Source organism: Balaenoptera musculus, chromosome 21, assembly GCF_009873245.2.
Source record: "Balaenoptera musculus isolate JJ_BM4_2016_0621 chromosome 21, mBalMus1.pri.v3, whole genome shotgun sequence".
Taxonomy (NCBI): Eukaryota; Metazoa; Chordata; class Mammalia; order Artiodactyla; family Balaenopteridae; genus Balaenoptera; species Balaenoptera musculus.
This window is the reverse complement of record NC_045805.1, coordinates 11,109,137-11,131,710: the sequence shown is the minus strand read 5'-3', so window position 1 is coordinate 11,131,710 and position 22,574 is coordinate 11,109,137. Positions and strand designations below refer to the sequence as shown.

General features: G+C 46.0%; 1 protein-coding gene across 2 annotated transcripts in view; it reads left to right on the top strand.

Moving 5' to 3' along the window:
* Positions 1 to 22,574, top strand: part of DLGAP2 (DLG associated protein 2) — a 141,556-nt gene that overhangs the window by 65,851 nt on the left and 53,131 nt on the right. For both annotated transcript variants that reach the window (XM_036838833.1, XM_036838832.1), the window contains one exon: positions 21,423 to 21,570. In XM_036838833.1, the coding sequence (XP_036694728.1) occupies positions 21,423 to 21,570 (148 nt within the window). The remainder of the gene's footprint in view (positions 1 to 21,422; positions 21,571 to 22,574) is intronic.

Genomic DNA, 22,574 nt, shown 5'->3' with positions numbered 1-22,574 from the left:
TACATACACAGAAGGGAAGTTGGCAGAGAGAGAAAAATTAGAAGAAAGAGGCGGCTAGAAATACTACAGATGAAAATCATGGTGTTAGAAGTAAGGAGTTTTGCCGCTGAGCACCTCAGCAGACTCAGCATAACTGAGTGATAATCAGTGAGCTTGAAGATAGGTCCACAGAAATCACCAAACTGAAACGCAAAGAAAAAAATGTAAGAAATAAAAAGTGGAAGAACTGTGGGAAAATATCAAACTGTCCAACACACTGGAATCCTGGGAGGAAAAGAGACGGGGAAGCAGTCAATAGAAGAAACATTTGAAGACATAACGCCCAAGAATTCGTAAAAATAACAAAAGACATTAAATCACAGATTGAAGAATCTCAGAAAATCTCAAGAAAGATAAGTACCAGAAACAAAACAAAAGCCACACGTATACACACATTGTTTTCAAACTACCAGAAACCAAGGATAAGAGACAATCTTAAAGAAAGCTGGAGAAAAATTAAAGACACATTACATACAGAGGAACAAAAAATTTTCACAGACTTTTTGTCATAAAGTATTCAAGCCAGAAAATAATGAAGTAACCTTTAAAGTATTAAAAGAGAAACCTATTAACCCAGAATTATAGACTTAGAGAAAGTATCTTTCAAAAATGAAAGTGAAATAAAGACTTTTTCACAAAAACAAAAGCAGAGAAAAACATTGCCAACAGACCTGTACTAGGAGAAATATTAAAGGAAGTTCTTCAGGCATGAATATGGGATAATACGAGGACAGACAGACATCTGGGGCTGTGCAGAAAAGGACAGTTCCATATCTGCGTTGTGATGCAGGACCATGCGCCTGCCACCATGCCCAGAGCTGTGCGGAAAGGGAGGGATGCTGACAGTGGGCAACTGAACCAGAACTGGAAAACCCAATCCTGCAAAATCAAAAACAAAAGGCGGTAAAATGGGGTGTGTGCAAGCAGCTCCTCTGTGGCGAGGCATAAACATTAATCCGGGACAGGAGGAGGGGAGAGCACTGCAGCCTCACCCCTTTTTGCTGGTTCACATCAGGCAACATAAGACATGCCCCTTGGCCGCTGGTTGGAGAAGAGATCGAACAAGTCACAGGAGAGAACCCCGGCTCGGAGGTGAGCGCCGGAGAAGAGGTGGGAAGATGGGCTCAGATGGTCCCTCTGAGACTGAACAGGAGGTAGGGACCAAGGGACAGGGATGGCACCTGGCGCTGTGCCCCTCAGGTCTCCACCCACTGGGGAAGCAATCCCACTGCAGGCTTTGCAGACTCGGCAGGCATCTGTCTGTGAAGGAGGGTGGACCCGCTCAGCACTGTGGCCTTTTTCTTTCGCTATTCATGGATGTCACCAGGATCTCACCCTCACACCTCTTCATTTATTTTGATTGTTTCTCTAGTAAATCCTCAGCTTTTGATTCTCAGACTGTGGAATCAGCTCTGTGTTAAGTTATTATTCTCTACTGTTTTCTTGTTTTCTAATTCAGTAATTATGCTCTTATTGTTAATTTTTTCTTTGTATTTCCTTAGATCTAATTTGTTATTTCTCTCATTCTTCAGCTGAATGCTTATTTAGTAGTGAAAGTGTTTAAGACTATGAATATTCCTGAGAGTGTACCTATACCTGCCTCACACATACCCTGATAGGTGATGCTTTTGTTGTCACTACTTTCTGGATAGTCTGCAATTTTGTTTTGATTTTCACCTTGATCAAGGGTTTGAATGAATTAAATGAAGGAAAGATCAACTTACTAGGATAAATGTAGCCACTAGTAACTATTTTTCTTCCTTTTAATTACTTTTTGAAACTTAAGTATTGTGTAGAGTTTTTAATACTGACCACCTTTCCTTTCCAGCCCTTTGGGCAGGGAACTTGATTTTAGAGAAACAGATAAAATATTGTTCTTTTTTCCAATGTTTTCCCATTTCTCATTGTATGAGCTCTCGATTCCCCCAAAAGTCGTCATTCCTGATGACTCTCACAGCTGCATACTCATTTACTCACTCTTCAATCTACCACAGAACTACTTTTGGCCTTTTTGCTCCCATTCATCTAAGTGTGACATGTGCTTTCCTGCACAGAGCTGAGGATGTTTCCTCAGTTCACCTCATGCTGAACTGCCAGAGTTCAGATAGCATAATGGACAAAGAATTTGTCACACTTGAACAGTGAAGAGTGTTGAAAGCAATCACTCTTTAAACACAAGTCACTGTCTTTACCTCTGTGGACTTCAAGCGTCTAACAGTGACACACAGATGGATCAGCTGAGCACTTGTGAGAGGTCAGACAGGGCTTTCTGTTAATAAACCAGAAGCCAGTGGCTGTCAAAGCACTGACTGTTTCCAGAGAATGCACTGAATAAAGAGATTAGAGCAAAGAGAGGCAAATCTGTAAGATTTGGGTGCAAAATTAAATAAAATTAAGCCGAATAGTAAACCTGAAGCAGCAGTGACTTTTAATAAGTCACATTATATGCAATTCTCCCAAATGTAGTAAAGATGATTTATTCTATGGAAATCATTGTCTTCCTTGGTGTATGATACTTAATATATGCATTCCCCATTTATTTGGTCATCCAGTAAGTAAGTGTATGTTAAGGGCTGGGTGTGTAAATAAGATATCAAGTAAATAAATGAATAAATGTACAGATTGCCAGGATATTAACTAGGCACCTAAAACTAAACAGTTAATTTTAAATGACAGAAATCATTTTCACAGAGTTTAAAAAGTGAGGTTTCGATGAACTAAACTGCTTTTGAAATAATCATTTTATCATGGTTAAAAGTGTTTTTAAAATCTCTTTTATTGCGAAATTTGGCAGTATATATCCAAAAAAACACTTACGTTAATTCTTCCCAGAGCCTCCAGTGAGAACTCAGTCTGGCTGGAGCCTTGGTGTCCGTCTGTGATACCGTGAGCAGAGAACCCGGTCATGCTGGGCCAGACTGTGACCTACAGTTCTGATGTGAGCTAACCCTTGAGTGTTGCCTTAAGCCAGTGAATTTATGGTAATGTGTTATGCAGTGTATTAGTCAGGGTTCTCCAGAAACATAGGGTGTGTGTGTGTGTGTGTGTGTGTGTGTGTGTGTGTGTGTTTGTGTGTGTGTAGAGAGACTGAGACAGAGAGATTAACTGTAAGGAACTGGCTCCTGTGATTTTGCAGGCTGGCAAGTCCAAATTCTGCAGGGCAACCTGGCAGGCTAGAGGCCCAAGGAAGAATTTAGGCTGTAGCTCGAGTCTGAAGACAGTCTGGAGGCACAATTTCTCTTCCCAAGGAGGTCAGTCTTTCCTCTTAAGACTTTCAACTGATTAGACGAGGCCCACCCATATAATGGAGGGCAGTCTGCTTACTCAAAGTTCACCAATTTAAATATTAATGGCAGCTAAAAAAAAAAAAAAACCATCACAGCACTATCTAGAATACTGTTTGACCAAATATCTGGGTCCCACAGTGTAGCCAAGTTGATACATAAAATGAACCATCAGACACAGCAGTGGAAAACTAATACAGGAAGTCACTAGGGAATTCCCTGGCACTCCAGTGGTTAGGACTTCACGATTTCACTGCCATTGGACCAGGTTCAATCCCTGGTAAGGGAACTAAGATCCTGAAAACCAATGGCACAGCCAAAAAAATAAAATAGGAAAGCACTAAAATATTAGTAATGGTTATCTTTGGGTGGTGGATTTGTAGCTGAATTTTATTTTTTTTTTAATATTTTAAAACTTTTTCCAAAAGCATATATTAATGTTAAAATAAGAAAAGATATTGAAAATCAGTTGTATTGTCTTCTAAGCGTCCTCGTAACCTGTAATTACTGTCTCTCCAATAATAACACTGCATTTAAAATGAATTTTCCTTGTGTTGTAAAGTTACAGTAGTAATAAATTAATGCTCAGTGACTTTATTAGACTTTTCAGCTGCAAGTGGAATTATAATTTTATGTGGATTTTAAAGCCATAAAATGAAATTTATTCCCAGTAGTATTCCCACATTTTGTGTCTCCAAGGCTCATGTTACATGAGACTTACAGTAAGAGATGCTGGTGGAGAGATGTGTGTCATTGGGAGTAGTTGCAGCTTGGTGTTGTCACCAGGGAACCTCTTCCTTGATGGAGTGAAAGGGATGAGCATTTGAGGGTTACTTACCTGGAGTCTCTCTAAAATCACTTCTAAGTCCAACACCACAAGGAGTACTTGGAAAAGGAGCCTCCAACATCCCCCTGGTCCAGACAGTCAAGGGCTTTCCCAGCACAGATGCCCCTCCCAGCGTCGGGACCCCTCCCAATATCGGGTGACTTTCAACTATTGCAGAGTTCCCATACTGAGAGTTTTCCATCTGTCATTTTCCTGCACATTTGATGTCATAATTCTTCTTTTTTATCTTCTGTGTTTTACTCTACTTCTTGATTAAATTATGACCTCTTCGAATGACAATGTACACTCATTTCTTTTTATTATCCTTGTAATTGTCATCCAGTGAATGTTCAACAAACATTGCTAGCTGACTGGGACCCCATTTATGATCTCTTTGTGGTACAGTTACACTCTTATTTTTATTTCAAATGGAGGTACATTTAGTGATTATCTCCTATCACAACAGGATAGTAGATTCTACTATTGATTCTTACGTTTGTACAGTGAGTATCAAATAGTTATTAAATTCAGCATTTGTTATTAAACATTGCAATAGTAAAAGAACTCTTTCTTCTTAAGTAGCATGTACCTCTTATTTTATACAGTGGTAGGTAATCACATATTTAACCTATAAAATCAAGAGTCAGAAAATATAATGGAGTGAGAAAAATAGAAATACATATTTAACTGCTGCAGTGGTATTTAATCTCAGGTGCTAATAGGGAAAATACTGGAACAAAGGCAGCTATTGCAGGGTAGAACAGAATGTGTTCTCCCCACATGCCCCATCCTCTGCACACGCCAGCTGACATGGAATTTATTTATTTGATATGGTCTCCGTTACCAGACTTCCCTCTAAGTCTCCTGAGAGCACAGAACACGTCTTCGTTATCCTGACACAGAGTAGGTGCTTAATAATATTTGATGGATGGAATTGCTTATAAGGAAGTTTTAGCTGGGGCCAATTATGTGTGGTTATTAGAGGTAATTTTTACTGTAACTTTGTGTCCCACTCATCTCCTTTGTGAGGCTAATAATTCTCTTAAAAAATTGTTCCTGAAGGTCATACAGAGCCACTGAAGATTTCAAGGAGGCTAGCAGATTTCTATCCTAGAGAGATCGGTCTGTCTGGGTGGACACAATTAGGTGTCTATCAGGAAATCCAGATGACTTGTCAGGGGCTGCCTTAGTGATGGCAGTGGGGGTGGAGAAAATGTGTGGGGAGGTATGCATGTTAGGGACAGAGCCAGACACAGGACCAGGCACAGGCGAACCCCCAAGGCTGCGACTTGGGCGGGGCTGGGGGTGTGATTCAGTGAGAGGGGGAGACCGGCAGGAGGAGCAGACATCGGGAAGGTGCTGAGTCCAGCCTGGACACATTGAGTCTACAGTGGCAGAGAGGAGTGGCCCCCGCAGTCCTGGTGACCAGGTGAGAGACCCGACCTCCCAGACCCGGTGCTGCCTACCTGCCGACTGCCCACTCTCTCTGCCTTCTGGGCCTGGTGGAGGGGTGGGCACGGTGTGGACATGTCAGAAAGACACAGACTAACCTGAAGGAGCCCCAGTGGCCAAAACTAGGACAGTTTGAGCCACAGAAGAAATAATAAAAGTATTGGATTGTCATCCACAAAAGAAGCGCCCATGAGTCCATACTGATATTTGCAAAGCACTGAATAAATAAATGATGGGGAAGCAGGATAGTGCTTTCTTGCAGTAGAATTTTTAATATAGGACGATTGGGGGAAAGAAAATCACACCTGGGCCAGTGCCGCCATGCTAAATGATGCAGCAAGAGTGACCAATGGGTGAGCGAAGGCTCATGTCTGCTTGGCCTCAAAATATCTGCCTACAAGACGTGTATTAGTTATCAAGGGAACAATAGAAATGTCACAGTGGAGAACCAGAAGGACCCTGCCCCACCTAACCAGGTAATTAGGGTTGACATCGACCCTCTGAGATGCAAAGACACCATACACCCTGGATATGGTGCACAGAGAAGCACATCACTGCTGAGGGGTTCTCACCAGAGATGCTTCGCCTCCACCTGATGATGGAAAAAGTCCACAACCCAAGTGAGGGGATAGTTACGTAATAAGTGATGAACACTCTTCCAAAGCATCCGTCATGACAGACAAGGGCGGACGGGGAAATCGTCACAGGTTGGAGGAGATTCAGGAGCCAGGAAGACCAAACACAGCCTGGATTCCTGGGATGGATCCTGGACCATGAAAAGATCACTCGTGGGAAAACTGGTCAAATTCTAATAAGTTCCAATTTCCTGGTGTTTCTAATTATACTACAATTATGTAAGATGTGAACATTAAGGAGAGGTGGGGGAAGGGTGTATGGAAACATTCTGCAATATTCTTGGAACTTCTTGTGGGTTCAAAATTATTGTAAAACGTTGTTTGTAGTTAATGATATGCTGTGGCTGGTAAATGTCACTGAAATCGGGTCTTTCTTTAGCAATTCAGCCATCTGTTTACACATCACTGCTTGGAGGTCATGTCTGCTCCAGGATCTTTAGCTCTGAAGGTGAAAGGCTCAAGCAAACTGGAGAATGTGCTGACTGATAAAACCAAAGTGTCCAGGGCTGGAGACACCCTGAGGCCTGCATCCGCAGAGGTCCAGGCAGCAACACTTCAGGCTCACTCCTGCTTTGCTGTGTGTTTGCTGCATCCAGACTCTCCCAGGCCAGGGAGGGATGGCCATGACCCATCCAGGCTGGCACTGCCCAGTCCAGTTCAGGGCGTTTGTTCATTTCCCATCAAGCAGATACTGACCGAGCTCCTGTGAGGTGTCAGGCACCGCTTAGGTGCTTTAGAAACATAATGAACAAAACAGACAGAAATCCCAGGCCTCGTGGTTCTTAGTCTCCAACAGAGGAAGACACACCGTTCACGTGATAACTAATCAGTAATAAATGAGTGAAGGGCATCACTTGTTAGAGGCGGGAAGTGCCACGGGGGAAAAGGATCCGAGTCTGGGGGTCTGGTAGGCCTGCGAGTGTGGGTATGTGGGTGGCTTGGGGAGGGGGTTGCAGGTGAAGTGGCCTGGTCAGGGTGGGCTTCCCGGGAAGGTGACAGCCAGCCACAGGTGTTGGCGAGAGGATGTCTGAGTTCCTGGCAGGGAGCAGGGCGTGCTGCAGAGTCACGGAAGAAGCAGGGTCCGGTGAGGCTGGAATAAGTCGCCAGGAGGGGAAAGGTCATCAGAGAGGCGAGAGGCGATGGGTTGGGTGGGAGGGCAGGTTAGCGGGGCCCCGCCATCCACATGATCATAAATCCATTGCCGCGTTACTTTGGGGGACAGAGGGAGCCAGTGGTTTGAGCAGACAGGTGAAGTCATCTAATTCATGTCTTAACAGCCTTAAGGAGAAAAGTCACCCATGACCCTGATCAGAAGGGTGAGGCCGACTTTGTCCAGAGCCATCACGGCGGGTGTGGCCACCGCTGCAATGGGTGTTCCAGGGGGAGAGGGACCAGGCTCAACTGTGAACGCACAAGGACAAGCAGGGGTTCCAGCCCGGGAGCAGGGTGGGGTCGCGGATGGAAAATCTCCAAGGGGAAACATCAGGGCTCAGGGATTCTGGCCAAACCCACCTTACAGGATTCTTGCTGCAGGCGGGCAGGTGATCAGACCTCACCTGGAGGAGAGTGGGGCACAGGGAACCCCATCGGAACCGGGGGTGAGCGGATATCAGGTGAGGGATTCTGGCTACTCCGACTTGGCAGGATTCTCCCTAAAATTGGGCTCTTTGGGGGCAGAGTCAGGAGGCCGGGGCTCGGAGGGGCCCGACTGAAGCCTGTCAAGGAGAAGTTCTTTGTCAGCGGGAGTGCTGGCTCCAGGGTGGAAGTCGGCCTGGAGAAGCTGCAAGGGCAGAGGCAGGGAGACCAGTGATGCTGCAGTAACCAGCCTTCCTGATTCAGGTGACGGAGGCCACAGCAGGGCAGCAGTCAGATTCTGGGTGTGAGACAGCAGAACTTCTGAGAAAGTCACCGTCCTCGCGGTAACTGCGCTGGATAATCCAGAAACGACAAGGGTGCTGGACCCGTAGCAGAGCTTCCCAGGGCGGCCAGCTGTTTCCGCGGCTGGCCGATTTCACCCATCACTCACAAATTCTCTGGGTTTTCCATTTTCTTCAAAATTGCCATTATCTTGCTTCCTTTTGCCAACTGTATGATGGAGTCATTGAATGTGCACTCTATCTTTTCTTTGATCACCACGATCCACAAGTATTTAGTTAGTGTTGATTATCATCGTTTGTGTGCAGTCTCTTCCCGCCGAGAGCGTGAGCTCCATGCACTTGCAGGCGAGTTCTGTGTTTCACATCTGTGCCCAGCGTGGTGGCAGCCAAGAGGTATAGTAGTTAAATACGTAGGTAACAAGTTAATCAACGGTAAGGTATTCATCCAGTGTACCAGTTAGCGTGTTAATGGAATTAACTCCTTACTGGACCGCCATTACCTATAAGCCATACAGGTCGGTTAGCCCGACCAGCAGTGCTCGTTTTGTCCCGTTTGGTAGGCTTCTTCTGAATGTGTATGTAGCAGGGACTCGGAAAGCTGGTCACTGGACCGCACAGCACCTCGGACGGGCCCCGAGAGCGCCTTCCCTGAAGGCGCAGGTCTGTCTGACCCACACCCCCGATGTCCTGGCCGTTGGTAAAACCGTTGGGCCGGGCAACGACATCATTAAAAGCTTCACGTCACTGATCTGGTGTCCTGTTTCCCCGCCCGCGGATGGGGCACCGAGCCCAGCTCAGGGCTGAACAGTCAATACGTCCTGTCGTGGTGGTTATTTGTCTAAGGGACCAGGCCTGGGAAAGGGTTAGGATTCTTCTAAGCCAGGTTGCACGTTCCCTCATTGTTCTCCGGGCAGGAAACGCCGGTCAATACGTGACCGTTTAATATTTGATGAGCTCGAGGGCAATGATTACACTCAAGTCTCCTCCACGAGAAGAGTTCCCGACCCTGCCTCCCCGCCCTACAAGGACCTCAGGGCCCCATTTCTGCATCCCCACCTGCCCTGTGTCAGGGATTCCACAGTCACACGTCACCATTCTCAGTGCTCAGAGCAAAGTTGGCACAGGGGTGCCCGAGATGTTTAAACAACGACCACACCGGTGACCAGAAGCTCCGGACTCTGACCGGAGGTGGTCAGCATCTGCGTGGATTCAGGCTTTCTCCCCAGGAAGCAGGGCTGAGTGAGCTGTGCCCTGGGGGCCCTGCTCTCAGTGCACGGCGCCTGCCCATCACGCAGATACAAACCTTGTCTCCCAGCACCAGCGGAAAGACTTTTCAAGAGTGTGTTTATTATTGTTTGTGGATGAAATGGATAAACATCCAGATTCTCTACAAGGTCCCTCAGTGGGGTTCCCTCTTCTTCTGTCCAAGTAGACCTGCGTTTCTCAAAGTGTGGGCTGGTCCATAGACCACCTGACATAGAATCACCTAGAATGTTTATTTAAATTCGGATTTGGGGCTGACCCCACCCTCTAAATCCATCTTTAGAGGAATGTGATCTAGGAATCTACATTATTGGCAAGCCCCCAGGGGATTGTGATACAGGTTAGCACTTGTGAAACCATTAAATGGATGTTTTCCTGCTGCCCCGACACTAGCCTTTAATATAAACCGGCAACTGTCAGAAATTTTAATAAAGAAGAAAGCTCTGTACTTGCTTAAAAAACGATCTCAAACATAGAAGGTGTGGATGTAAATAGGCATGAAAGGATCTCAGGCCAGAGGAAAGTTCCCCTGCGATGGTCTCGAGAATAGTCACCGAGTGGAGCCGGAGGGAGGTCTGACCCTCTGTACGGGGCTCGTGGTGTGACGAGATACATGCTGCGGTCGCCTCTGTCTTTGAAGCCCTAGTGAGAGAAGTGGGATGGAGGTCATGGCTTGGCAGCAAGCTTCTCTGAATCTTTGCCGCGGCCTGAGTCACTGAACCGTCTGCACGACCCTGAAGTGCGTGGGGCTGGGCTGGTCATTGTCAAAGGGAGAAAGTCTGGGTCAAGCACGTTAGCGATGCACTCAGCCTCACACTGTGAGGGTGGACAGAGGGAAATTCAGACCCCGGACCCAGGTCCCCTGGCTGCAGACCTCTGCTCTTCTCGACCCGCAGCCCCTCCCTCTTTGCAGGGGTTGGTTGGGGGCGTATGTTAAGGTGAAGCTGAAAGCCCTCCTTTTGCATTTGTCTCCATTCACGTGGATGGTGGCGTGCAGGTCCTTTCAGAGGAGGTTTATCACAACCCGGAGAAGGAAGTCCATTTCCATATTCCCCTGAGGTCTTTTTGTTCACAGCTCAGAAGGCGGATGGTGGCAAGAATTTCTCCTGATTGCACCAATCGGACCGTCTAGTGAGACCAGCCTGTACTTTTTCCGTTAGCTTTACAAACTTTCCCCATCCTTGTTTGCCTAAGATGCCGCTTCAGGGTAGGATTTTTCCATTTAGCAATCTGAGACCTTGCGCTCTGCTCATTTCAGCAACCACCCCCAGCCCCGTGACTTTAAAGTTCTCTCATCTAAGGGAGGAAACAAAGCATGAGGCCCTGTGCTGGCTCTGAGGCCCTGGGTCAGTGATGGCGCCAGAACCAAAGCTGGCAGCTCTCTGCTCTGGAGAGAAACCGTTGCACGGTTTTGTATTCTTCTGAACTATGATTTTATCACAGAGTTTTAATAATGCATTGCAAATGTTTTAAAATATATGTATAATACTAAAGTAACACGTGCAGGCTTTGGAGGTAGCGATCTTTGTGCAGAATCTGTAGCGCCTGCTCTGGGACCTTTGGGCCCTGGGTCCCCTCTCAGGAAGGATCCCCTTGCCTTCATGAAGCAAGTGGGTTGGCATCCCTTCCCCAGAGAATCATAGACAGCTTCAAAGGAGATGAGGACAATGAAAGCATTTTGTGGTCACCTGCGCAGCCTTGGGGCCTCCCCTCCCCTCCCGGTGACGCCCAGGGCCTGTGAACACACCGTGAACTGGCGAGTGGGGCCTCAGCTTCCTTTGGAAAATTCCTCCCAAACCATCATTGTGAACATACATTTCACTTCAATTGACAAGTGACAGAAAACTAAATATTGTCCTTTTCTTATCTGATTCCTAACAGCTTTACTAAATATAGTTTATAGATCATGCAAGTCATCCACCTGGCGTATACAATTCAGTGGCTTGTAGTATATTCACAGAGGTCCTTGTGATCAACGTCAGGACATGTCTTCACACTGAAGGAGCCCCGCACCCACCAGCAGTCACTCCTCAAATCCTTCCCCAACCACAGCCACCAATGTGCTTTCTGTCTCCACGGGTTTGCCAGTTGTGGATGTTTCATGGACGTGGAATCCTACAATACGTGCCCTGTGTGTCCAGCTTCTTTCACTCAGCATGTTGTTGAGGTTCCTCCGCTTTGTGGTGGGTGTCAGTTCTTCCTCTCTTTTTCTGGCTGAGTGATATTGCATCATGTGGCTACATCACCGTTTGTTTATCCATCCATCACTTGATGAACATTTAAGTTGTTTCCACTTTGGGGCTCTTATGAATAATTCTGCTGTGAACATTCTTGCATGAGTTTTTATGTGGACGCTTATCTTCATTCTCTCTTACCTGTGGGTGGAGCTGCAGGGTCATTTGGGAACATGAGATGTATCCTTTTGAGGAGCTTCCAGACTGTTTTTTTTGTTTGTTTGCTTGTTTTTTGTTTTTTAATATCTTTATTGGAGTATAATTCCTTTACAGTGGCGTGTTAGTTCCGCTTTATAAGAAAGTGAATCGGCTTTATGTATACATATACCCCCATATCCCCTCCCTCTTGCGTCTCCCTCCCACTCTCCCTATCCCACCCCTCTAGGTGGTCACAAAGCACCGAGCTGATCTCCCTGTGCTATGCGGCTGCTTCCCTCTAGCTATCTGTTTTACATTTGGTAGTGTATATATGTCCATGACACTCTCTCACTTCGTCCCAGCCTACCCTTCACCCTCCCCGTGTCCTCAAGTCCATTCTATACATCTGCATCTTTATTCCTGTCCTGCCCCTAGGTTCTTCAGAACCATTTTTTTTTTTTTTTAGATTCCATATATATGTGTTAGCATACGGTATTTGTTTTTCTCTTTCTGACTTACTTCACTCTATATGACAGACTCTAGGTCCATCCACCTCACTACAAATAACTCAATTTCATTTCTTTTTATGGCTGAGTAATATTCCATTGCATATATGTGCCACATCTTCTATATCCATTCATCTGTTGATGGACTCTTAGGTTGCTTCCATGTCCTGGCTATTGTAAATAGTGCTCCCAGACTGTTTTTAAACTGGCTGAACCTCATCTACTTAATAATGTAAATTTTCAATGTATTCTATACTATATTGTGCTGTATGTATAAATATAAATATATTTGTATAAACTGTATCCCTCATTTTAACTTTTTAATTTTCTTATTTATATCCATTTATGCTTTCATCTCTGAAGGCTTACAGGCACATCATTTTGTAACAAGAGCAGATTTTTTCATGAAACTTGATACATTTACATCCATTGGTGCTGATAGAGTGTCATAACATGGAAGATAAGTAATTGGAGCTTTTCCTTAATACTCATCGTTCTTTCTGATTTTTTAATCTCTCTGCTTTCCTTACAGTGGACTCTAGTTCATAATCCTTTGAGCAATAGTGCCACCTTTTCCTTAAAATACATTTCATAAGTTGAACTATAAGGCAATTTGAATGGAGAAGAAGAGGATTTTTCGAAAGACATTGGGTCTCTTTAAATATATCCTTCGGAAAATCGAATTCTATTAAAATTTATGTGCCGCCCAGCAAGCTCCTTGAGAACAAGGGCGAGTATTCAATCATCTTGTTTCTGTCCTTGGTGCCCAATAAATGTGTGTTAGATAAATGACTCATTTTGCTGGGTAAACATATTTGGGGAGAGCATTTTAACACCAAAAAACATCTCCTAAGAGGGGTTGTTCTGCTGTGGTCCTTACTGATGATGTTGGTCTGCAGGCCTCTGGGTTCCTCTCTGTTTATACGGACTCTGTGTACACAGTTCACTAATATTGACCTCTATTTTGTGTCTCTTTGGAAAAATAAATTATAGTGAAAGATGCTAGCAAATTGAATTTCAAAGAATAAACCTCAGAAATGCTGAATGTCAAAGGTTTAAATGGATACCCTCTATTCTGGTTACACTCAGCAATTTCTAATACAAATATGGGTAGTAAGGCAAGTTTTGTGATATGTGACTTAGAGGGTCTTGGGATCAACAGTGTTTTCAGTAAAATGGACCTGAGGAGCCTTTTGGTGGAGCCAGAGGGACCCTGGGGGATGCTGTTCTCTGTAAAAATCCAGGTGTGGCTTCAGCTGCCACTTGGAATACTCGGCCTCCAGGAAACACAGTTTCATCATCACACAGAGGGCTTAGAGGGTCATAAACTCAACAGCGGGCTCTTTAAATAAGCAGAAAGGACATGTATGAGAAAATAAGGGAGGATCTCCAGCAGGGAAAGAGCCTCGCTCGGAACTGCCGTAGTGAAGCCAGTGCCTGCCAGCCCCACCGTGCAAACACCTCTCGGTTTGACACCCCCGGGCCGAACCCCGGCCCCATGACCTTGTAAACGCGATCCCGCCGTTAGCGTGGACTCTGCTTTGTGATCCTGGCTTTCACCCAGGTCTGGGGGAATGCATCTCATCAGAGGAGCGCAGGTCTTGTGCCCTTCCCCCGGCTCCAGGGGAACCTGAGAAAGGAACTAGTTAAGTGTGTAGTCCTGCAGGAGGAGGTCACCTCTGCCTGTCGCGGTGGCGAATTCTCTGACCAAACAACAACAAAAGGACTGAGACGTCTGTGAGCCAAACAGATGACAGAGACCATCACCACATAATGTAAAACTAAAACGCCCCAGGTAGGAGCTCCGGAGAACTAACTCTGCTACAGAAAGCAGCCACACACTCTGGAGTGTGTTAAGTATGTGCTAGATATCTGTCTGAGACATTTATCTGTGAATTCACTGTGTATGTATGAGATGTGCGTGTATACATGTAGCATGTACATATGTAATTAGACCAACACAAATGGAGAGAGAAATTGTGATGGAAACTGCAATGTTGCTAAGATGTTAATTCTCCGCAGACTGAGGTATCATTTCAATGCAACCTCAGTCAAAGCTGATGCAATTCAAAGCAGCCTCACTTTTTAGAGAAACGGACAGGAAGATTCTAAAATGTGTGTGAAAATGCAAAGGACCTTAGGAGAGCCAAAACAATCTTGACAAAGTTGGACAACTCACACTATCTGATTTTTTCCAGCCCTAGAACCAGCTGTCTCTTCAAGGATCCCTGTTGCCTTTCAGGAGAATGGTGTTTAGAAACCAAGATCTGGGCACTGGATGTGCTCACTGCTAGTTTCCTTAGCAGGCAGAGCTGGTATACACGCTTATATCTATAATTATTTACTTTGTCTACCCGTCCGCATCTGTATCAAGCTGAACATGAATTCATACCGATGTCTCTGACTATAATCTAATGCAACATGGTTCATTCTAGCTTTTCTCCCTCCCCTTGCTTATCTGTACAAGATAGGTTTAAATTTCCATTGAGACTTCCTCTTTGAACCAATTTAGAAGACTGGTGTTGTTTTGTTTTGTCTTTGTTTTTGTTTTTTCTAGTTGAAACACTCACTTTATTGTCGACTGATTGAAATTTATTGTACTAAGGTGCTGAAATACTGAGGTGCTAGTCAACAGCATTGTTAGCATGTGTCAGACCCTACTGACTAATTCACACAAAGATTTTATTTTATCTTTTGCCACTTTGTCCAAGACAGTAGTGATAGCTTTAGTTGATAGATAGCAGGCATGTGAGTATAGCAGGAGATCCAGCTCCTTGGTCTGTTTTATTCATATATTAAAAAAAAGTTTGGGGCTTCCCTGGTGGCACAGTGGTTGAGAATCTGCCTGCCAATGCAGGGCACACGGGTTCGAGCCCTGGTCTGGGAAGATCCCACATGCCGCGGAGCAACTGGTCCCGTGAGCCACAATTACTGAGCCTGCGCGTCTGGAGCCTGTGCTCCGCAACAAGAGAGGCCGCGATAGTGAAAGGCCCGCGCACGACGATGAAGAGTGGCCCCCGCTCGCCGCAACTAGAGAAAGCCCTCGCACAGAAACGAAGACCCAACACAGCCATAAATAAATTAATTACTTAATTAAAAAAAAAAAAAAAGAAGTTTGGAAAGTTGATAAAGGCATTTCATTAATTAATCCTTAAAACAACTGAAACCAAATCCATGCCAAAGTTCCTGCTTGACACATGTTCCTCAAAAGATATTATCTCTTTCAACATATACAAAGCCAAGAAAGGCATAGTTAAGGGAAGGAATATTACCTACATAGTATTATATATCAGCTTTACAGCATGACAGAGAAAAGGCAGAGCTCCTTCATTTAGAAACTGGGTCTCTTCTTCACATACTCTGCCAAAATACATAGTCTGACCAAAAGATGTAGGAGTCTTGATAATCTGCTCGTCTTTTAATCCTCGCTAATAAAGATAAACAAATACTCATCACATGGACGTCAGCTAGTCTAAGCAGATGGACCACACAGGTCACTTTTCAGAACCTGTTTTCATATCTGAATTGAGTCACTGCAGACCTAACTTTCAAATATTTGGGGATTTTCCAGAAATCTTTCTGTTATTGATTTCTAGTTTAATTTATTTTGGTCCAAGAACATACTTTGTATGATTTCTATTCTTTCAAAGTTGCTAAGGTTTGTTTTATAATATAGTCTATTTTGCTGAATGCCCAATGGGCACTCACTTGAGGAGAATAGGGATGGTGCTGTTGTGGGTTGGAGACCATCTGCCCTTAAGACAGAGAGCTATTGGTGTCAGAATAGACCAGGATTTCTCACCCTCAGCACTAGTGATATCTGGGGCCAGACGACTCTTTTCAGTTGACGACTATCTGTGCACGATAGAGTTTTGGTAGCATCTCTGCCTCTGCCCAGCACCCACCCGCAAGGTGTGACAACAAAATATGTCCAGGCATTTCCAATTGTCCCGCGGGAGGTGAAATCTCTCAGGACAAGGAAAACTCAAAAGGACAGAATATATCAATGTGACACAAGAGTGAATCTAACCATCACAATTTAAAACTTCCGCTCACCAAGAGACTCCAATAAGAAGGGGACAAGGCAAGCCACAAAGTGAAGGAAAATATTTGAAATGCCTATCTGACAAAGGATTTGAATACAGAATACATAAAGAACTCCCACAAAACAAAACTATGAAGACAAATAACCCGATTAAAAATGGGGGGAAAAAGTTGAAAAGTCACTTCACAAAAGAAGATGTACAAATAACCAATCATCACATCATTAGTCATCCAGGAAATGAGGAGTAAATGTTAAGGAGACACCACTTCACTTTCAGTACAATGGCTCAGCTTGAGAAGAATGACAACCAAGAATGCTGATGAGTGTGGGTGGGGGTTACAGAAAAGAAACTGTCAGAATTCATTGAGTCCTGAATGTGGGCTCTGCCCATTTCACGTGTATCAATTTGTCTCAATTTATAACAATGTAGTGGTGTTTATTTTTCTGTTCCTTGATTTCTATTTTAGAAAAAATTATGTTCTTTTGATGACTTCACCTAGGTTTGTTCTTTTCAAAAAAAATCAAACAGTTGAAATGTTTTGTTCGGACAAAATCTGACCCGGAAAAATGGGGACCCCATCTGAGCAGCCCCCCTGTCAGCTCCCCCAGGTGTGTCCTCAGACGTTTCTACCAAACTCCCAGACATTGTGCATTAGGAACACCTGCGCTCCCGTCTGCGTCCCCGACACCATAACCCTGAACATACCTCCATTGTAGCACCGCCAGATGTAAGAAAGACAAACAGTGAAATTTGAGTTTCAGGTAAACAGTGCATTTTTTTAGTATAAGGATGTCCCATTTGGGACACGTTTGGAACATACTGATATTAAGAGTTACTTGCTGTTCCTCTGAACTTCAAACTCAACCGGGTGCCCTACGTTTTGATCTGGCAGTTATTCCTCCATCTTTGCTGTCTTCCGTGCCTGACGCTCTTCCTGGCACCCGCTCGAGGAAATCCGCAGAATTTACTGGAAAGGTACAAAGGCTTTTCCCCGCAGGGGGTGCTGGCCAGTAAAATAATACACGTGAGGAGCAGAGGAGCAGAATCGGAGTAGCAGGTCCAGACAGTCGAGCGAGGCACGAGGGGAAAGTGCAGGACGCAAGGGCAGCCTCGGCAGGGTGTAGAAAGTTCACAGACTCCGGGCTGCAGGCAGCTCCTCCCTAACGAGCCCCGGACGCCGGCCACCTCCTCTCCGGATGCGTTTCCAGCCACATGACGTGAGCCATTCCTCCGTGAGACCCCCCCCCCCCAGCCTTCAAGTCAGATGCAGGTACCTGATTCTGAGCCTGTTTCCTGCCCCATTTCAGAAGCTTCCATAGAGGCGGGAAGGTCTCAGCTGTCCCCAGGCCCCGAGTGCCAGGTCCTCCAGTGTCACTTTTAGGGTCTGAGCGCTTGCGTTGTCACCAACAGACACCCCGGCCCAGCATGGTGTAATTAGGGCACAAGCACACCTTCATCTCCTGCGACTGCAATTAAAGCTTAAAGGACCCTTTTAGTCTAAATACGGAAATAATCTGGAAAAAAACATTTTCTGAAATCACTTAATTGCAAGCTTATGTGACATGCGTGCTGAAAGACATTAGAATAATTTCCATTTTGTCGGAGGAATAGCACACACACACTATCTCACACACACACACACACACACACTTTCTCACACCCCTATCTGTAATGATGTTTAGAATGTTCGATTCTCCATGTAATGCAGTGAAGACAGTGGTCATATATGCACGCCATTCCGGTCAGATTCCATTTATAAAAATGTGAAGTTGCCCTCTGTATCTAGAATAAACACATTTAGTTTGAAAAAAATGTTTTCTTATACTTCTCCTTCATACAACCTACTTAGAGTCTTGACTGTTTTTCTAAGGTGACAAAATAAAGAGAATTGTTTATTTTGTCTAAATAGTCAAGCATATCCACGTGGATCTGAATAGCTGAATCCAGAGGCCTGGCATGTATTTTGTTACGTGAATTTGTTTTTACGATGATCCGAAGTCACAGAAGAGGTTTGTGAGCCTGTGATCCAGCAAACAACTCTGACAGTTTGCAGAGGGAAAGGAAGAAGTAGAAAACTAGGAAACCTCTTTTATACGACTCCTTTTCACTCTTACAGCTTTCCAAAATAGGTTTCCAATCTCATTTATGCATACATGACTGTCTAACGTAGGCATCATCTGAAAGGGAAAAAAACTGGAAAAAAAAATGTTTCATGTTATTTTAGAAAACGTTCTATGGTTTCCTCTTAAGAATTTCTGAGCCACCAGAAAGTCTATACATGAAGATGTATTTCCATGCCTGACAACTGGGATGTCGAAGTAGGAGTTATTCTCATGAGGGAATAACTGAGGAGCTTAAAGGGAACTTCAAAGTGGTATCAACTCCCGAAGACGGATTTCTGAGGAAGAGCAGAACTCCATCGTCAGGAACTGAGGAAGAGGGACAGGCCCTGGGGTCCCGGCCCCGGTTCCAGTGGGTCACGGCAGCCCTGCCCCTCCACCGTCGACTCACCTCCCCGTCTCAGCTCCTGATCCGTCTTCGGGTCTGTGATTCGTGAGGATCGCTGGCCTTCCTGGGCAGTATTAGAAGATGCCAAGCTATTAAAATGTTTAAAGTTCTGTTAACCCTAATGTGGCACAGTTGGGTTTTTTTTTTTTAATTTATTTTTGGCTGTGTTGGGTCTTCGTTTCTGTGCGAGGGCTTTCTCCAGTTGCAGCGAGCGGGGGCCACTCTTCATCGCGGTGCGCGGGCCTCTCACTGTCGCGGCCTCTCTTGTTGCGGAGCACAGGCTCCAGACGTGCAGGCTCAGTAGTTGTGGCTCACGGGCCTAGTTGCTCCGCGGCAGGTGGGATCTTCCAGTTGGGTTTTTTTAACTGTTTAAAACATTTGGTGATAGAGGACCAGACCTTTCTGGCCTTCTTCTCCTGTGACTCAGCAGCTGCGATCTTGGGGCTAAAAGCATGAGTTTCGGAGCCAGGCTGCCTGGCCCCGGAGTCTAGCTCTGCGTTCGCCCCGGGGGCACCTGGGCAAGGTGCGCCTCGGTCTGCCTGTTTGCACAATGAGGCCCTACCGTGTGGGGTTCCCGCGAGCGCTGAATGGGTTGGTACCGGGTCAGAAGCTTACAGGGATGCAGCATAACAGTGTATAGCAGACATTAACTGTTGTGAGTCTGTAAAAGAAAACAACCTGATTAACTTTCTATAGTGGAAGCCCTTCTTTAAGAGGCTACCCTGTGTTGGAATAAGGAGATGGTTGGGAGTTTTTAAAATGTATTTGAAACGTAGAGTCACAAATACACGGAATTGTGTGTGGGTACCACCCAGCCACGACCAAAGGGGCATTTGCTGTAGTTCTGAGTCACCCCCCCCGGCTCACGGCGCCAGGCTCTGGGCTGGAAATCTGGATACAGAGATCAAGAAGACACAGCCCTTCTCTTAAAGATTCTCAGAACTTTAATTTGAGAATGTTGAAACGGTGAAGAGAGGTGTTAATCAGCAGGGAAATGTCTTCTGTCGGAAGGAAATAAGATAAAAGTGCTAACAGGTAGAAATCGTAGTGTGAAGTCAGCGATTCAAGGAAACACAGAAGGAGAGGGGAACCCAGAAAGGTTTCATTTTTGCAAAAACAAACATGAGGCCGAGAGCCTGAGGGTCCGGGCAGCACACCTCCACACGCACCACCGAGGCCGCGATGCTCAGGCCCCTGCAGGTGACCTTGGACTAAACACGGTGCAGGTGAGGCTGGCGAGGTCACGTCCAAGCTAGCCTGGGCCCCACGTGGTGGCCGTGGGCGCTGTGGGTGGTCGCACACCTGCCTGCTTCCAGCTGCGGGCCCACGGAGGCACAAAGGGACCCGTGGCCGTGCTGGTGCAGACCCCGGCCGGGAGCAGCGGGGGTGACGACGAGTTGGGCAGGGGCTTGCACCCTTTACGAGCCAAGGTCAGAGCTGGCTCCAAGCTCACTTCTCTCCCATTCCTTTTCCTTTCTTTTCTTTTTTTTTTCTTTGTTTTTTTGTTTTGAGTAGAGAGGAGGAAGGTAGGAGCTGGAATATGTTATACATCTGGTTTTAAAACAAAAATTATTTTTATAATAATTTATAATATAAATTGTATTCTATTAATATCTAAAAATGCATATTACTAATTTTACCCAAAATAATGACTTTATAAGAAATGGGCTTTGCTTAATCAGAACTTTTCATTGAGCCCATTTTTTTCTCTTCTACCCCATTTCTAAAGAAGTAAGGCACAGAGAAAGCAATTTACATCAAGAGTTTACTTTGAAAAACAAGGGAACATTCTTCGGCCATATATGGAGTCAGAATTAGCAACCTCATATTTAGACACATTTTTATACACAGGCCTGTGCGGTGATCCTATTTAATGTTCCCATTGTGATCTGCAATACGAAAGAAGAATAAACTCATTATTTGTGTCCACATTATTCCAGTTTGGGGTCAAATAAGAGGAATTCTTACTATATTGTGGAAAGTCTGTCACCAAAAGCTGAAAGGAGTTCAGTTAGTCAGAAACGTAAGCTAAGCCGAACCTCCTACATGCCAGACGCCCTCAAGGTTTTCCCATACTTTTAACATTTTGCAGAATAACAAGAAGGGATACCAGAGGAAATAGATTTTTAAAGCTGTTTGAGAGAAAATGATCCTTACGATAACAATATGGATTTGATTTTTCAGTCTGCTCTCTGCCTGTATTGTGTAATCTGCACAACTTCCCGTAAGTTAAAACTGAAGGCGAGCCTTTGATTTTTTTCTTTTATTTTTCTGAGTGTTGTAAAGTTGCTAAAAGCTACCCTGATTTTTATGAGACTCTCATGGTTTTTTGACCCCAATTCGCTCTGATGGTGTGTGAGTTACCTGTGCTTTCAGCACTTTTTTATTCTATGTGGAGTGATCCTAATGTCACTCCCTGATCATAAAAAGTCAGGTTTCAAAGCAAGTTTGTAAATAGGCTCCCCTGTTGCTTTTGAGGAAATCGCATCTGTGCGAGTGTCTGTCAGGAATGTTTACATGAGGCAAAGGTGTCCACCGCAGGACGAAGTTTGGTAACAGCCTCTGGGCGATGCTCACGGAAGCCTCTTCTCTTCTCTCCGTGTCTTTCCTGTAGCCAGAGCTACCTGCAAGCTGCCAGCGACGGGCCTGCCGGCCACAGCCTGGACCCCTCTGCCAACTACAGCTCCCCGAAATTCCGCTCCCGGAACCAGAGCTACATGCGGGCCGTCAGCACCCTCAGCCAGGCCAGCTGCGTCAGCCAGGTGGGCTCCCTCCTCCCTCCCACCCCGCCCGAGTCAGCCCCAGCCAGGGCCGCAGGCCGTGAGCAGACGCGCATTCCGGCCTGGAGTCATCCTGGCCTGATTGCGCCCCCGGGACGTTATAAGATTAATTGCGGGGGCAGGGGCTGCGTTTATGGCTCTGTCATTCTTTCTCCCGCCTGCTCTGAGCCGGGATGGCTGACTAGCTGGCCGTCTTGGCCTCCGTCCCCTCCACGCTGATCAGCCTCCTTCCCTGTGTCACGCCCCCCATGTGGAGGGTCTGGGTCCCACCCCGAGGGGACACACAGGGTCTCCCAGCGCCAGCTGCCCAAGTTTGCTGGTGTTTCTGGGGACAGACACCCTCTCAGCTCCAGGAAAGCCTGGAGCAAGGTCACACCCTCCCTTATTCTTTGAAGATGCCAGGTGGCAGGTGTGTCCAAACCTTCCCCTCGGCTTCTTACTGCTTGAGCGAGACGGAGGCCCCAGATGGAAGAGGGGGACCTGCCGGGGGGCCTCGCCGCGTCCCTACAGACCTTCTGCCTCTTCCCCACCGGACCCGGCCCTCCTCACCCCTCACATCCTAGTCGCCACTCCATACACGCCGGTGCCTGGTCCTCAGTGTCCCTATGACCCAATGTACGGCTAGTGCGATGGAATATTTTCAGTCTTGCCCTGGGATCCACAATGTGGCCATTGTCGTGGGAGCGGGGCAGCTCTGGGGACGGGGCAGCTACACCCGCTCCCTGGGCGGGAAGACAAACCGGTCCCGAGGCCGAGGGCGCGAGTGAGGCTCTGAGCTGGTCCTCGCCGTGTTGTCCCCGGGGCGGCATCTTTGCTGAGGCTCCGCCCGGCCGAATCTCCTGAGGTCACCGTCCCTAGACAGTCTCTGCGTTTACTTTGTTTCTGCTCATCCACCATTCGGATAATTCTGACGATGCTCCCTTTTCCCAGGAGCCCGGGAAGCTCAGGGCTGCGGCGGATGTTTTAGTTGCGCATCAGGACGGGTG